General features: G+C 37.4%; 1 protein-coding gene across 1 annotated transcript in view; it reads right to left on the minus strand.

Annotated features, from left to right (window-relative positions):
• creb5b (cAMP responsive element binding protein 5b) overlaps positions 1–17,004 on the minus strand; it is a 72,156-nt gene that overhangs the window by 37,974 nt on the left and 17,178 nt on the right. The window contains 1 exon segment of the mRNA XM_058747485.1: positions 1,703–1,829. Within this exon segment, the coding sequence (XP_058603468.1) occupies positions 1,703–1,829 (127 nt within the window).

Genomic DNA, 17,004 nt, shown 5'->3' on the forward strand with positions numbered 1-17,004 from the left:
ACGTCCTAAAGATTTGGTGGCAAAATTACAGAAAAATGTTACGAGAATTAGTTAAAGCTTACTTCTTCTAGCTAACCCTAACTAGTTAAATGATTAAATCTTCTCTTGAGGCAAAATATAAACATTTTATATTTAAAGTTTTCATATGTAAAATATGTTTCATAAACATACTTTTTAATTTTTATGTATAATATGAATAGTAATTTATTAAAATAATAATAATACATTTTTTTAAGGTTTATGGAATTCGCTTTACTTTAGAGAAAGATTTGCTAAAAAAAATGTTATGAAGTTAATTAAGTTAATTAAATGTGGTAAAAAAGTGGTAATAAGGTTAACATACATTTTCTTTATTTTATAAACACCAAAATGAGCAATAATTAAATATTTATTCATAATCTAAAACTTTATAGGTTTATATTATATCAATAGGTTTTTATTACATAAATATTTATTATAAAGGTTTTATTTATTTATAAATGATGTTAGGTTTAGGGTCAATTTAGCAAAAAAAAAATATATATACACTTCATTTAGAAACATCAAAATTGTTAATTCATTAAGATTTATTTCTAATCTAAATGTTTTTAATTTAAAATGCATGTTTAATTAAATTTTTTTATTTATATTTTTATTTACATTAATATAACATTAATGTTATTTTAGGTTTAGGGTCATATTTTAGTATTTAAAAAAGCTTTATATGTAAAAGTTCATCTTAGAAAGTCTTATTTGGATAGGTAGGTAAATATATATGTGTGGTTTTGTGTGTGTAAGCAGAAAAGCAGCAGTCAAATACAAGCTAAGAGAGGAAGCTGAATTCTGCAGAAGTGTGAAGCTTAAAATAGGACTATTAACAAGACCATAAACTAAACCAAAGCTCAGTTCTGTGAGAAAGACAGAATGTCTTAATTCAGAAAGTCTCAATTAAATGTGCACGAAGACTGAAATTGAGGTTTTAGATGTTTGCACTCATACAAAGCGCGTTCAGGTGATTTACGCTCAGTTTAAGGTGAGACAAACTGTAAAATGGTACTTTCAATGCGTGTGTGTATGTGAGATTGAGAGAGACTGGGGGTCCCATTACTAAAACCCAAGATCTCCCTCCGACCCCCCTTTCCAACCCCCTGATGACCTATAGCAGGGTGAAAGCGCAGCAGTCCGCTGTAATTATTGGAGGAATATTTGGTTTAAAAATATCACCCCACCCGGCACCCCTTTCCTAGGATGTCAATCGAGATTGAAAAAAACGTCCTAGTTTAATTTAATCAACTCTGTGCTTTTACCTCCATAGCCAACATGGACTGGCTTATGTTACAATGAGAACATGTGTCGTGTCATTAGAACCCTGATATGGGCAGCTCACTCAAACACACACACACACACACACACACACACACTCCTCCTCAGCCTGCATTCAGGTTCCTATTGACATATCTGAAATAGAATTAAACCAGATTGAGCATTGGTAGAAAATTACACCTCTGCTGATGGGCTTCCTGATAAAACAGCCACTGATATGGGTCACAGCACTGGAAAAGACATTAAGTTAAAGCAGACCGCTCAGAAAAGCATGGGAATGGTCTATGAAAGATGAGTTTGTGTGTGTATTAATGCGTTTTGGTTGTCAGAGGCATCAGGAAACCATGACTGGGAAGTGTAAATGCATTGTGTGTGTTTGTGGGTTTATTTATGATCTCACAGGCATCAGAACAGCAGACGATCCTTGCATAGTCGGGTCAGGCAATGTGCCAGGCATGGAGGCCGGCAGTGGCTGTCGCTGTCTGTTCCTCAGGTGCAACAACGAGGAAAGGGAACCAGGCACTGGCCTAAGAAAGAGAACCAAAAAAGAAAGAAAAATTAAGGAAAAATTAGATTAACTGGTTTCATCAGATCAAAGTTCAGAAGAAAAATGACGTCAGAAAAACCCATTTGCCATTATTAGGAAATTGTACCATACGGGCGGCGAATTCAGTTCTCGTTTCAATTTGTCATAGTTCCTAAGAATTTTCAGTGCCTCATTCGGTCTTATTTAAGGTATAGTTCACAGAAAAATTACAAATCTATTAGCATTTACTCATCCTCGTGTTGTAAGTTTAGGAGCTATTTAAGCAGAATGTCCAAAATATAAATATGTTGTAATATATAGAATGGCAATCTCATATAAAAGTGTCTATGATAAAATATTTTGAAAAATTAGTTAAAAATAATGGTGACGCTTTAGTATAGGGACCACTTCTCACTATTAAGTAGTGTCTTAGTTATTGACTATTATTATCATATTGGCTGTTTATTAGCACATATTCTGCATGACCATATTCTACATCCCTAAACTTACCCAATACCTAAACTTAACAACTACCTTACTAACTATTAATAAGCAGCAAATTAGGAGTTTATTGAGGCAAAAGTTGTAGTTAATGGTTTGTCAATAGCGAGAATTGGACCTTAAAATAAAGTGTAACCAAAATAACATTCATACCAAAAAATAACATACCAAGTTCTAAGAAATGTACTATTTGTATTCATATGCCATTTTCAAGAAAGGTTTACATCCTGAAAACATCTGTAAAATGGCTCTAAAAATGTAATTTGGTGTAATAATTACATAAAAAATTATTATTTTTTCTTTACACCTTAAATACATGTGTGTACATGATTGAATAGTGTTATTTTTTCACAAACACCATGAATGATCAATTCATAAATATCAGCAACTTCGCCTTTTACATAAAAGGCACTGATATTTATTTATCTGATATTGTAAGACATTTACTGACCTTGAAATGTAGTTATGAATGCCTGTTGTTTTTTTATTTTTATTTTTTTTATTAAATCAATAGCGTCACGTCATTGACCCTTTGAAGAATTAAAATTTTGGGGTGAACTATCCCTTTTAGAAGTATTCAGGCATGCACAGAGAGGCAGAATGGCTTTCCCAGCAAGAGACATTCTGCTGGAAGCTCTCAATGGAGGTTTACTGGCTCTTGCCTTAAGGCTGATCAAACCCTGCATTCTTCCATAAAAGCGTGGGTGTGGATGAATACAAAAAAGATGGCGAGATGAATTTGACATATCAGCTTGTTACAAATCTTTCTCATAGTTAGTGGAATCTGCAAACATATGAGAGTGTTTAATAGCATAATACAATCAACATCTATAAAACGTTCTTTCATACAGGTAATGCACTTAACAGAACCTCAGGTGTGGCACACAATATGTAGTTTTAACCACACAAACCACCCAACGTCCTCTCTGGGTTGACAAGAAGCTGCTAGTACTCCACCTCCCCTGACCGCACTGATATTTAGGCAGAATGTGTCAAATATAGCACTCACCAACTTCACCATTATACTATCTACGGACTTGGACTACCACACAGTGTGGAGAAACGCAGCTTGTCTGAATAACCTTTAGCCTCAGATGACAAGCATTATTTCGGTCTGATTGGAGAGCCAACGGACTGCTGAAAGGGAAAGCAGGGGGTCCCCACCTGAACAAATACCTGTATTTATCCGGCCTAAATAGCAGCATTTACACTGCATGATTACGGTGTACGCATACACACACACACACACACACACACACACACACAAGCACATACGGTCATTAACATTCTGACATATTGTCATTTGTGTCTAACACTCCAATCCATCACACGCTTAACAACCTCACATCTCTGAAACACATATACACACCCAGTTGAGATTTGGCTCATATTTTAAAGGAATAGTTCACCCCTAAATAAAACTCACTTTATTGTGAAAACTACTCTTTTCCATAAATGAAAGTGAGGCAGTCAAGTACCAAAATTGACAAAAACCAACAATAAATTACTATAAATATCTATTTCCTCGTGTTTGTATAAAAAATTGCCATCTGATAGCATTGTGTGAGGAACAGACCAAAACTGAAATTATTTTCTATAAATATTCCTCTCAGCTGTCAAATCTCATTTGCGTTTACATATATTCAAGTAGGCAGTGTCAAGATGTCACAACAGGTTTCTCAAAAATATTTGTAGCTTCTTAATACTTGAAATAGTGTATAAAAACGACTTTTATTGGACTTTGTTATATTGGGGGGGGGGGGGGAGCTTGAAAGCCCTAATTAACTTTCATTGTAGTGAAGTCAGGATATCAGGTAAAATTACTCTTTTTGTGTTCCACAAAAGACAGTATGTGAAAATGGCATGAACGCGAGTATAATTTCACAGAAGATTAATTTTGCAGTGAACTATTGCTTCAATCTAACATACTTAGCCAAAAAAAGTAAAAAGCTAACAACATTAGCATTCTGCTAATAGCACAAAACCTGCACTCATTAACCGCCACTAAATACGGAAACTGCATCCAAAATCGCATACAGTCTGAGTAGACTTTTGAATTTAATTACTTACTTTGTCACTACATTCTATTTAAGTATAAATGTGTGCAATATAAATGTAATCCAGACATACTATATTCATCATGTTGTCATTTTCTCATGTTGCATCTGCCATTCACAACTCTTCTTCCATGGTATTGTGGGTCCATTGGACACACACTTTAAAATCTCGGCCAAATTAGTAAGTAATTCAGATACTTTTTGCATACGGTTTTATGAATACTATGAACTTAGACATACTACTCATTTCACAAACTGTTTTTCTACTTTATAGAAGAGAAGTACTGTATGCATATTCAGAGGCAGCCTGAGCTTGTCTCCTTTTGTTTTCTGGTGTAAAACAAATATAAGGGAATTTTTAGATGATGAAAAAGGATTTACATTATTGTGGTGAACAGCCACAGCTCAACTCTGAACCACCATTCAGCCAACATAGGCAGAAGAAAAAAATAGTCTTGGCCTGTTACCACTGAGGTGAAGGAAAAGAGAGTGGGAAACAGAGAAACAGAGAGCGGGGCAACTCTCTGCGGGCCAGTCCTGCTGCACATTAAAACTCAGCGAACAGGAAACGGTCCTAATTAAGAGCTCAATCTGGCCAACGGGAAGAAAGACGCTTTAGACGCTGTACAGGTTCCCTGTCAAACTCACTCACCTGCTCCTCAGCGAGAGAGAAATAAAAAGTGTGTGTCAACAGAGAATAAAGAATAAACGTGTTATGAAAGGGCAAAATATCATAAGACAAAAACTTTCCATACACCCAGAATTACTGCTCATGTGGGTGTACATCAAGTGCATGACTGTCTGTGTGTGTTAGTGTGTTTGTATGGTCTAGTGTATATTTTGTATTAATGACAGGCTGTCATTTCAGAGGGGATAATAAGTCCCCCGGAGGGTGAGGGGTGGGCATATGTACACACTCAAACACACACACACACACACACACACACACACACACAGTGCAATCTTGACCCTCTCCTCTCACATTACACACACTGTCTCCCTGTTCCAGCATGACATCACTCCTCCCTTTCTATTCCTCGCTGTCTTTTCTCTTTTTCTCTCTCGATTTCAGCAGGATCCTCCACTATCATTTTCTCTCTGAGCTAAAAGACACCAAACCCAACATCACTGACCTTCCTAGAGAGCCTCAAGACTTAGAGAGTTTAAAGGGGTCATATGATGCGATTCCAAGTTTTCCTTTCTCTTTGGAGTGTTACAAACTGTTTGTGCATAGATAAGATCCCTGAAGTTGCAAAGACTAAAGTCTCAAAACCAAAGAGATTCTCTTTGATATTCTTTATAAAAGTTAAGACTCGACCACGCCCCCCTAAAACGGCTCCTTCAAACACGCCCCCACATGTCTACGTCACGGTGTAGGGAGATTTGCATGACACCGCCCAAACCTATACGCAAAGAAAGAGGGCGGGACTTTCATTCTCACTGTAGTATTGTTGCTGCCACCAGCGCCATGTACTGGAGATGCTGTGTTTCGTTGTGAAAGCGAAACTACTTTGTTTGGGCTTCCAAAAGAGGACACAACTAGAAATCAGTGATTAAGTTGTATTTACAACACTGTTCCAGAACAGTTCAACCCAAATATTCGAGTGTATGCAGCGCATTTTACAGAGGACTATTTCCTGAACCTGGGAGTAGCCTACCAGCTATGCTCAAAGACTGTTTCTACAATTCCAACTTTGCAAGGACAGTCTGGCGATGCAGCGCGACGCGTAAAAAGACAGTATAAGTCATTATAATCAGTAATTATGTCCCCACTGAATGCAACAAATGCCTCGTTTGTAATGGGTTTTATTGTGTTTGTGTTGTAGCACCGGGACACGGCATCACAATACGGTAAGGGGCGTAACATTTCTGTCTCACGCTTGAGGCATTCGGCCAATCACAACGCACTGGATAGCTGGCCAATAAGAGCACGCCTTGCTTCTCAGAACGATGAGCTTGGACGCGTTTCAGAATCGACGCGTTTCAGAAAGGTGGGGCAGAGAGGAGCAACAATAATGTACAGTATGTGTAAATTAATGTGTTTTTTGAACCTTAAACTGCATAAACACATTGCATTACACCAAATACACAAAATAATGTTATTTTTAGCAACGTCATATGACCCCTTTAAGATGTTACTTTATACTCTCCTTGTGTATAGGGTGACTTTTTCAAGCATTTACAATACATAACACATTCTAGTACAGAATATCAGGGGCCTTACTCAGGAAACACAAGCAGAATTGTTTAAATCATTGTGAAATGACTGTTACTGTATGTAAATTGTCACAAACAGTTTAATGCAATCATTTACGCAAGAATGGTTTTGAGAATGGTTTACTCAGAAATTAATTCAGTTTGTGTTTAAATAGAATTATGTGATTTTAAACTGATAAAATCTAAAAGAAAACATTTAAAACATTCAACTGAAGATTAGACTGAGTTCTAGTAACATATTCAGGGCATTGTATATATATATATATATATATATATATATATTTTGTATATTCAATGCTATTCTATACAAAATCAAGCAAAAATATTGAAGTTTTCTAGAAGATTCTCGATTCTGGATAGTGATATACAATGCAATGAACAATTTAGAAGGGAATTCCAAGAATTTTAGAACATTTTCAGATTCTACACAATTCAAGCCTTTTCATAAGCAATACATGTTGCATGCAGCCTTTGTACGGCTGTCCTAAACACAGTATAAACATTAACATTTCATAATCATAGTAAGTTGGAGACATTATAAAGTTGCTTTAATGGTGCTATAAGCACATACATTCATCTCTACATGCCCAACTGAAGTGACTTCAGCGTAAGAGGCCTGACTACCACTTCAGTGAGAGAGAGAGAGAGCGAGATGAGAGCCAGAAAGAGAGCGAGAGAGAGAGCCAGGCACAGTCAGCCCACTGACTCATATCCTTCCCTTCTGACTCCACTCCAGCAATGATGTAATGCTCTTGGCTTCTTGCACGCCCCCATCCCCATCTATCTCTCTTTTTAAGTCTCACCATCTCTCTCGCTCTCTCTGAATACCATGTTCTCTCTTTCTCTCTCTCTCGCTTTCTTACTCATTGCACCACACTAACTTGAGTAGACACTGCAGCAGCGATGGTGCAAAAACGTTTCTCTTTTTTTTTTTACATTCGCTGTGTGAATGTAACCAAAACAGCCCGGGGCATCGTTCCAGCCGCTGGGAGACGGTGGTGCGGTCTCTATGGCAATGGGCCTAAACAGCGGGAGAAACAGAGAGAGGCCAAACAGCTTGCAGCTGCCTGGCGCTCCGAGTAAACACAGCACAGGACCTGCCCCTGATTTACCACTTTAATCACACTCAGAGAGAGAGCGAGAGAGCGGGCTTGCCACGGGCCCAAGGACTGCAGAGTGGGTAGAATCATATGAATCTGATCAAATAAATCAAGCTGAGAAGGGCCGTGAGGGAGCCTGAGTCTCATTAAAGACCGTTGGGGATGGGGCGATGAAAAAGCACCGTTTGGAGGAGGGACTTCATTGACAGGCGGCAGTGACATAGACTTAAGTTCCATGTAAAGTCGAGGTCTGTCAATGAGAACAACGGCGAGAGACTTATCCTGGAATACCTCGGGGCGAGCAAGCATGGCACAGCTCACCACAAAGCCCCAATTATGCATGGATACATCTCTCATCGCTGCCGGCTGAGAGAGAAAGAGTGTGTGAAGGGGAAAGAGAGAGAGACAGACAAACAGAATGAGTGGTTTGGCTCACAGCCAGCCAGTTGTTTCTTCCCGTGACTGAAACTATGCTGAGAAGCTCTCCGGCATGACTGACCCAGGGAGGTTTCAGGCTCCGCCCCCACCTGTCTGTCAATTCATCACACTGATTTGAATCCTTCCCATGGCTAATCGATAATGCTTTTAGCCATGGAAATGCAAAAGACATGTAATAGAGTTTTAAACCATTCATTGTGACAAGACAGCCTGTCTTGTGTGGATGAAACGCCAGCATCCAAGTTAGAAAATCCTCTTTGTTGCTTTAACATTTCCAGAGCGTATTAGGGGAAAGTGTTTAATTCCACACCAGCTTCTTTTGTAATAAATGACCTTTCACACCAAGGATGATAACTATAATAACTATAACATTTTAATAATCATTCCGATTCTATGAGAATAGGCAAGTCCACAGTCTCCACAACTAAACAACACAGAGGAACGATGTCTTTGGAATCACTTTCAGAAGATTTTTTACAACTGATGAACAATAAAAACATTAAAACACAGCCAATAAATCTATCCGACTTTAAAGAGCTCAAGCATTTAAAGCGGCAGATGATATAAATGCAGCACGTGTTTATAATGAACAGAACATTATTGTGCGTTGGAGTGGACGCTAATATAGTTGTCTTTATAGTTATAGTTTTTGGTGTGAACAGGCTTTAATAAGCACAAAGTGAAAATAAAATTGAAATAGACACTATTTGTGTGATGTCATTTTGAACAAAATCTGCCCAAAGTTTGGTTGGAGTTTGTTTCGATGGTTTGAAACAGCTCACCAGGACAAACTTTCCAGAAAACTCTCCGCACCCAGAAAGTTTGCACAATCTACAAACCTGTTTTTACCCCTGAGTGAAGAACAAAAAAAAAACTTTGAAGTGCATAATGGGACATTTGTGTGAATGAATCACACATATAATTCCAAAGAATGACACCTGTCATTCTGTCAACTTCACAAGATCCTATCAGTTCCCAATGGATAAAATCCTTATAAAACAGGTAACAAATGGTGTTTTGTATTGACTTCAAAGACTGTGAAACCAACAATCTGCAATGTCTATCTTCAACATGTTAGTATGTTTTCTAAGGACATACTGTATCTATACAGCCGAGAGCCTGACCAAATTTAGACAAGTTTGTCATTGATCACGGTCACTGTCACAAATGTAAGATCTAAAATAGTGCAATAGATCTTAAAGAAACAGTTCACCCAAAAATGAAAATTTTTCCTCATGTGGTTCCAGACATGTATAAGTTTATTCCTAATGCTGAACACAAAAGATGATATTTTGAAGAACCAAACAGTTGTTGGTCCCCACTGACTTCCATAGTAGGCAAAATACAACTGTTTGATTACCAGCATGCTTCAAAATATCTTCTTTATGTTCAACATAAGAAAGAAACACATACAGGTTTGGAACGACATGAGGGTAAGAAACGATGACAAAATTTTCATTTTTGGGTGAACTATTCCGTTAAATACTAAATTGTTTAACTTTATTAATAACATTTTTTGTTTGACTTTTTTTTACATTATCAAAGTCCTAAAACTTTGTTTATTTCCTAATTTAAATTATATTTTGAATCGCAGATTTTCAATGTGATCTCAGACTCATGGACACCACAGTACACCTGTCTCTCTTATTTATATCCATATAAAAGACTTTATTTTATCACTTTGTTCCTCTTGTCTATCCAGCACCCTAGATCTTTTCCTCTTTCCCTTTTCCATCCTTTCATATTCTCAGTCTAGGACCCCTGTCTTCAATCTACCCCTGATCCCTCTCTTCCTCTGATCAGCAGTTCCTGTCTTCCTGATGTTTGCTCCGGGGGTCTCTCTCTTTCTCTCTGTCTTTGCAGGAGTGTGTGTGTGTGTGTGTGTGTGTTTCTGCATGTGTCTGTGTGGTGGACGGGGATGACACAGTGGTGCTGGAATGAGAGGAGCAGGGCCTGGGCGTTCCTCTCCAAACGCACTATTAAACCCTACGCCGTACACAATGAGCTCACTCTAATTCAGCTCAGATGTACATCCTGCCCGCCTGTCTTCTCTCTCTTTCTGTTTCCCTCTGTCCTCTGAAATTCTTTCTCTTTCAGACATGCACAAGACATACACACTCGCTGCGTATCCAGAAGATGCCACCCTAAACGGAAAGATCTTCTCAGGGTGGGTGACCACAAGTTTTGGCTTTCTCTGCATGGTGTAATTAGCTAAAACATCAACTACAGTTTGTTTTTTCCATCAGAGGGGTCAAGAAGTTTAAATCCTAACAACGAGGCTCTGCATTTCTGATCAATGTGATTGAAAGCAGTCTGTGAAGAAATCGATGACGTCTGTGTTTTGGCCCACAAGAGGAACCGAAGGGGGGGTGGGGAGGGTATGGGAGGGCTCTCCTATGCAGCCTCGTACAAAAACAACACTGCACGCTGCCTCGGCTAGGGTGAATCAGAGTCCCAAAGAGCAAGTATCAAGTTTTGACAGGTTGGAGTCATAAAACTGTGCAGTATGTGAGCGTTTCAATTCTACAGTGTCCTAAGAGAACAATAATCAAGTTTTGTTTCTTGCCTTTTATAAGAGAAAAACAAAGGTTATCATGAGATGAGGTTTAAAAATCATATATACAGTCATATTGTGATATATAAAATCTCACTGTACAATATAAAGTGGCAATTGTGAGATAAGATTGCGTTTATGAGAAATAAATGTCCCAATTATAGGAAATAAAGGTCACATACAGACAAAGTCAAAATCACAAGAAATAAATTCAATATAAAATCCCATGCAAAGTACAAAGCAATATTTTTTTTGTATTAGACAATTATGAGGTAACTGTGAGATAAAGATATAAAGTCTCACTGTAATATATAAAGATGCAATTATGAGAAATTAATGTTCAAATTACAGGAAATAAAGTCACATTGTGAGATAAAAAGTCAAAAATTACAAGAAATAAATTCCCAATTTCAAAATAAAAATATTTTACTCATTTATTTTGTGATTTATTTTATATACAAAGTCTCAACGTAAGATACTAAAAGTTGCAATTAAGAAATATAAGGTTGCAATTGTGAGAAATTTCTGAATTACAGGAAATAAATTCACAGTTGCAAAGTATATTTCACAATTGCAAAAGTTAAAGTCTTGTGCAAAGTACAAAGTGAGATATTAGTTATGATTAATATTCAATTGTGAGCTACAGTCACAATTACAAGAAAGAAAAGGCACAATTGCAAAAAAAAAAGTTGAAATTAGCATATCAAATGAGTAGGTCAAATGACAAACTTGATCTGACGAGTGTGAAGTGATTCTGACGTGATTAAGTAAAGTACTGTGACTTGAGCAGCTATGTCAGTGCTATATAGCCACCAAGAAAGCTATCTGTGTGGTTAAACAGTATTTGTGTTACACAGAGTAAATTATTTTCAGTTGCTATTGGTATGGCATAGGTCAAAGGGCAAGGCATAGCAGGTCCCTGATGAAAAAATCCAGCATATACTGGTTAGGTATGTTTTGAAGCATGGCTGCTGGTTTGAGCTGGTCCTGAGCAGGAGCTAGTTGCTTAGGACCAGCACATGACCAGCTAAGAATCAGCCTAAACCAGCTCATGACCAGCTAAGGACCAGCTTAAACCAGCTCATGACCTGCTTAGGACCAGCTTAAACCAGCTCAAACCAGCGGCCATGCTCCAAAACATACCTAACCAGCATGCTGATTTTTTCAACAAGGGTGAAGCATGTTCGTGGATGTATTTGTACTACACGCCTGTATACGTACAGAATGTACTTCAACGGTCGAGAAGTAAGTTCCCCATCAAATTCAGTAGGTACTCAGAATAGAATTCAGACACAGCCCTTTCTAACGGTTAGAACAGGTTAACATCACTGAGTCACTGCATCTCATGCTGTTGTGTTGCAGTGCGCAGCTTCCTTTTCAACCACCAAAATACCTCACAATCTTCCTGTTATTTATGGCTGTGAAAACCAGCTCCTCTTATGTTTAGAGGTGTGAAAACACACAAGCACGCAAACTGCACGCATTGCAGCAAAATGAGTGGTTCAGGTTTGCTTCAACTTTCAAATGGCATCGAATTCGCAGTGGAGATACAAGAAATTCCTGCAGGCACATGGAGGTTTGCACAATTCTTTTAATAGTGAAAATGTATAAAAAAGCATTATTAATTTTACAAACGTCAATGCATTATGATATTTAGGGCCAGATTTACTAAACAGGGCAAATTAGTATTAGTGCGCAATTCCACAAAAGCGCCGATGGGAGGGGAAAATTCTGTGGGTGATTTACTGACAATGCGCACATTAGAGAACACAGATGCAACATCTCATTTCCATAATGACCAGCGCAATCTATCAAGAGCAGCGCAAATTACCACCTGCTTTAAGACATCCTTTTTTGGGGGCATTAAATAATGCTGCAAATACCAGTAATTTGGCAAGCGCAAATGTTAATCCTTGAGCTGCGTGATTAATTTTAATACCTCCCATTAATTTTGCGCCTGAAAGGGAAACTCATACAAATGCATATTCAATAAGGTCAGGCTCAAAAATAACTGTGTCCACGCCTTTTCAGGGCTAATTCTTCACTGCTCTTTAGTCTTTAGTGAATCCTGACAGTACTACTTTAACGCCAAAAGAGCAAATCTGACCCTTAATATTTAATATATTTTCATTTTAATTGTGATTATTAATTATTATATATATGTATGTATACACACAGAAAATAAATTGCTTTATCTAGATCTTGCATGAGAGGAAATAACATGCTGAAGTGAAGAAACTACAATTCATACGTCAGAATGGGGATTTTTTTTTTGGACTGATTCTTTAGTAATAGAAAAGGAAGTGTGCTATTCAAAGGAGCTATTTTTGTTTTATGAAGTTAGAAGTCTTAATTAGAATGCTACCTGTTAGCATGCTTATAGTTTTGCGGAGTGTTAATTTTTTTTTTTAATATAAATGTTATACAAGAGTTATTTTGAATTAGGAAGCTAACTGTTAGCATGCTTGTTTTGCAGTGGTTAATACTGAGTGTTGGGAATTTATTTTAATATTAACTGCTCTGGTTTCACTGGATGTTACGTTACACAGGAAATGTTTCACAGGAACTTACATTGAGCTGTTCCTGATGATCAGTTTATATGGCACCAACGACAGTTTGCCTTGCCATCCATTTTGTATCTATTATATTGTCTGTCGCAAAGAGTGTTTCAACTAAAACTATGTCAAACACCACAGCTCCAGAAGAGAAGAACTATTGTTGCTGAACTTGTCCTCCCATATCCGTCTCTCATTCAGTACGGCCACCATTCAGACACTAGTTACATTTAGTATTCGCTGTTACCAGTTATGTTCTCCAACCCCTGGACTTTCTTATCACTCAGTTAAAGAGGTGGAGCTCCCTCACAATGTTTTATCTCAAGCCGACTGACTATGTCTAACATATTTAACACTGACATGACTCAGGAACAGATGTTAGTAATTCACATGCAGAGAGCATTCAAATGATTTGGACCCTTTGAATAGCCATGGCATTCAGATTCCCTGTGCTCTTTCATTTCCTTTTCCTTTTTTTTGTTAGTCCAGAAGGGTCTTTAAACTGTTTTTTGTCAAACTGCCTCTCTCTCTGAGGGACTGTATTCCCTTCTGAAAAGACCAGGTTCATGGTGGTTAGTGCTGGTTTTTGATGCTTGCCTACCTTGTGAACCATCATACTGCAGCCATGCAAAATACAATGAAAGTCAATGGGGTCCGAAACTACAACTGGAACATTCTTCAAAATATCTTTGTTTTCACAAAAGAAAGTCATGCAAGTTTGGTAGACATGAGTGTGGTTATAAGATGAGAGAAATTTAAATTTTAAACCATATCTACAATATATTAGCATCCCATGCTAGAGGCCAGCATCCAAAATATAACATATGCCAGCCTTTTTAGCAGGGCTGGTGTGAATAAAGGGAAAAACCCAGAGGAACGCTTGGAGAATCACAGGAAAAGTTGGGGGTTGAGGGTCCTTGTGTTTCACAGCTGTGGGCCCCCCGCCTGAGCCCTGTTAAGCAGGCAGACTTGAGGAAAGCCAATCTTAATTGATTCCAAGCCTCCAAATCTCTTCAGTAAACATGGCGGAGCAATGAAAATGACTTGTTATCCTAATTCAATGGACGCTGTATAACTTGGTCAGTCCTCACATCCAAAAAAACTCAGAAAGCAGACCCTGGATTAAGCTTACGGCAGTCATTCACAATCACCGTACAGGTACAGGTCTCTATATTTGTAGAGAGAGGGGTGCAAAAAAAAAAAAATCAGGTTTTGTAGTTGTAAATTTTATAATTTCCTGTTATTTTCTATTTATTTTATCTCATTATTTTATTTTATTTTATATTTCATTTTATATTATTTCATGTGGCAACCTGTTGTGTCTGGAAGATGTGAGTAAGTACTGTAAGTTGCCAAAGTGCGTGTGTCAATATTGCTCATTGAATTCCTGATAATTTAACCATTTCTCTCAAAATCAGGAACAATATATTCTTAGAAAGCAAACGAGCTTAGTACTCGCCACTGACAAATCTGCCAACAATGAAACACATAGGCTATAGAAGGAGAGTGGATTGTGTTGTAGCCGAATGACCTTCGTACAAGGTTCAATAGCCCCTAAATAGTGAGTCTTCTCAGATGTTCTCTCATTAACGGAAAAGTGTCATATATATACACAGTATATGTGTATATGTATATAGCGGATGTCAGTTCGCCATTGAAGATTCCGGCTACTCTGATGTAAGCCTGCCATCCAATACACCACGTTGTTATGCCAAATTTATGATTCACCCCTCTTTTCTAGGAACAGTTTAATATTTAGACATGAACATTTCACAACAGCAAAGTATTTCTAAATCATGCACGTCAATACTGCATCATTCAGGATTTTTAGTTCAATCATGACGTGATTCTTCGGTTCAGAGCAGCAGGAAGAGAAAAGATTAAACAGTTTGTGGACAGAGGCACTAACCGGCCTCGATGGCTTCCTGCGGGAAGTGGAGTTTCTGTGTTAAGGGGATTGAAAGCCTTTTTTCCCGCTGAGGTGGACATTTCCAAACACACTGATACACGCTTCCATAGGCTGACCCCTGACCTCCACAGTCCCAATAACAAAACAACACTCTCACACTTGTGGAGTCATAGAGAGTTGCAGTTTTCAATGGACATAATGAAGATTTAGGTAACAAAAAGACCGACATTAAACTTAAATAAATCTCCATATCCTCCATTCATCACAACCAGAGGGGGGTACAACACAACAGTTAATAACTACAATCATAAAAAATATTTTTTGTTACTTTTGCTTGAAATAAAAGAAACATTCACTGAAAAAAAAGAAAATCTCATTTTTGCTGAGTTTAACTTTAAGTACTAAATAAATAAACGAATTAATAACATTAATACAAAATATAAACATTTAAATATATAAAAAAATAAAAACTAATACAAATGACAAAAACAACAAATTACTAACAATAAATTACTAACCAAAAATATAAAAAATTAAATCTAAATCTAAATATTTTAACAAGGGGTAATCAAGGCCACTAAAATAACACTAATACTACAATGATAAATATTAACTAAATAAATGTTTACCATTTTTGCATTAGAATAATAGGACCTGGAAAAAACATTTGCTTAATTATCATGAAACAACATAAAATTGCCATAAAAAAAAAAAAAAAAAAAGTAGTCTGGATATATAATATAATTTTAAAAAAAATGTAATTTTGTATTTCTTTTGTTTGATTTTGGTCTGAAATGTGACCCATACAAGTTCTTGACAGATTTCATGATATTGACCAATTACTGTAAGACTAACACAGCTTCTCTCAATAAAATATACAATTTCCATAAAAGGCAGAGGACTTTATGATATCTAAGCTGCATGAGTGTACATCCATAATGAGCGCTATAAACTGTTTCTTTACAGCTTTAGCACATGCACACCCACGTTCCAACACAAAAACAGCATGGGCGTTGCATATGCTCTGCATGAATTTATATTCACCTCCCCTTTCTACTGCTGCAATCTAAAACACAGCAGAGCATTCATAGCAGCGTTCAGCATTAATGCCCCTGACCCTGCAGAAACCCTTCTAACAAAGCTCTCATAAGTTTTGTTCAGGTGGTATGCAAACCAAAAGAAACTTAGGTTTGGTCATAAAAATCAGTGCATTTTTCATAACTTCTTTAAAGATTTGTCTGGTAAGAAGTGTCTACTAAGGTCAAAAAAAAAAAAGTTAATACAGCAAAGAAAGGAGAGCTAACTAGTCTCTTATCCTCTCTCTCTTTCTTTGACTGTAATTCCATCCCTTTCCCAGAACAAATGCACTGTCAGACTGTCAATCAACTTGATTGACAGGCCTTCCATCCAATATTCACAAGTTGTCCAATCTGGGCATCTACGCCCTGTCCTGTCTTACCATTGGCAAAGAAACAAACATGAAATAAAGAGTGTGTTATTAATTGTCGACTGCTTTCAGATATAAGCTTCTCCAAACACTAAACGCATATCAACTCGCTAAGTCACTGTTTCATCATGAAACATCTTGTTTGTGAAAATGTGTTGTTATACACAATAAATCTGTGATTTTGGAGTCAGCTGCAGACCTGACCCTCTAATCTTCATCCTAAACCTCCACCGCGGCTGAAAATGATACCGTCCTCTCACTGCGGCCCATCATGTGTTTCAGGTGGTGATTATACTGCAGACAGGGCGCATTCTGACGCAACAAAGAGACAGAGAGAGAAAGACGTCAAGAAAGAGGGAATAAGACTGTTGGAGAAAAAAGAAAGACGGGTCAGCAGT

This window comes from Onychostoma macrolepis, chromosome 16 (assembly GCF_012432095.1).
Source record: "Onychostoma macrolepis isolate SWU-2019 chromosome 16, ASM1243209v1, whole genome shotgun sequence".
In the NCBI taxonomy this organism is placed as follows: domain Eukaryota; kingdom Metazoa; phylum Chordata; class Actinopteri; order Cypriniformes; family Cyprinidae; genus Onychostoma; species Onychostoma macrolepis.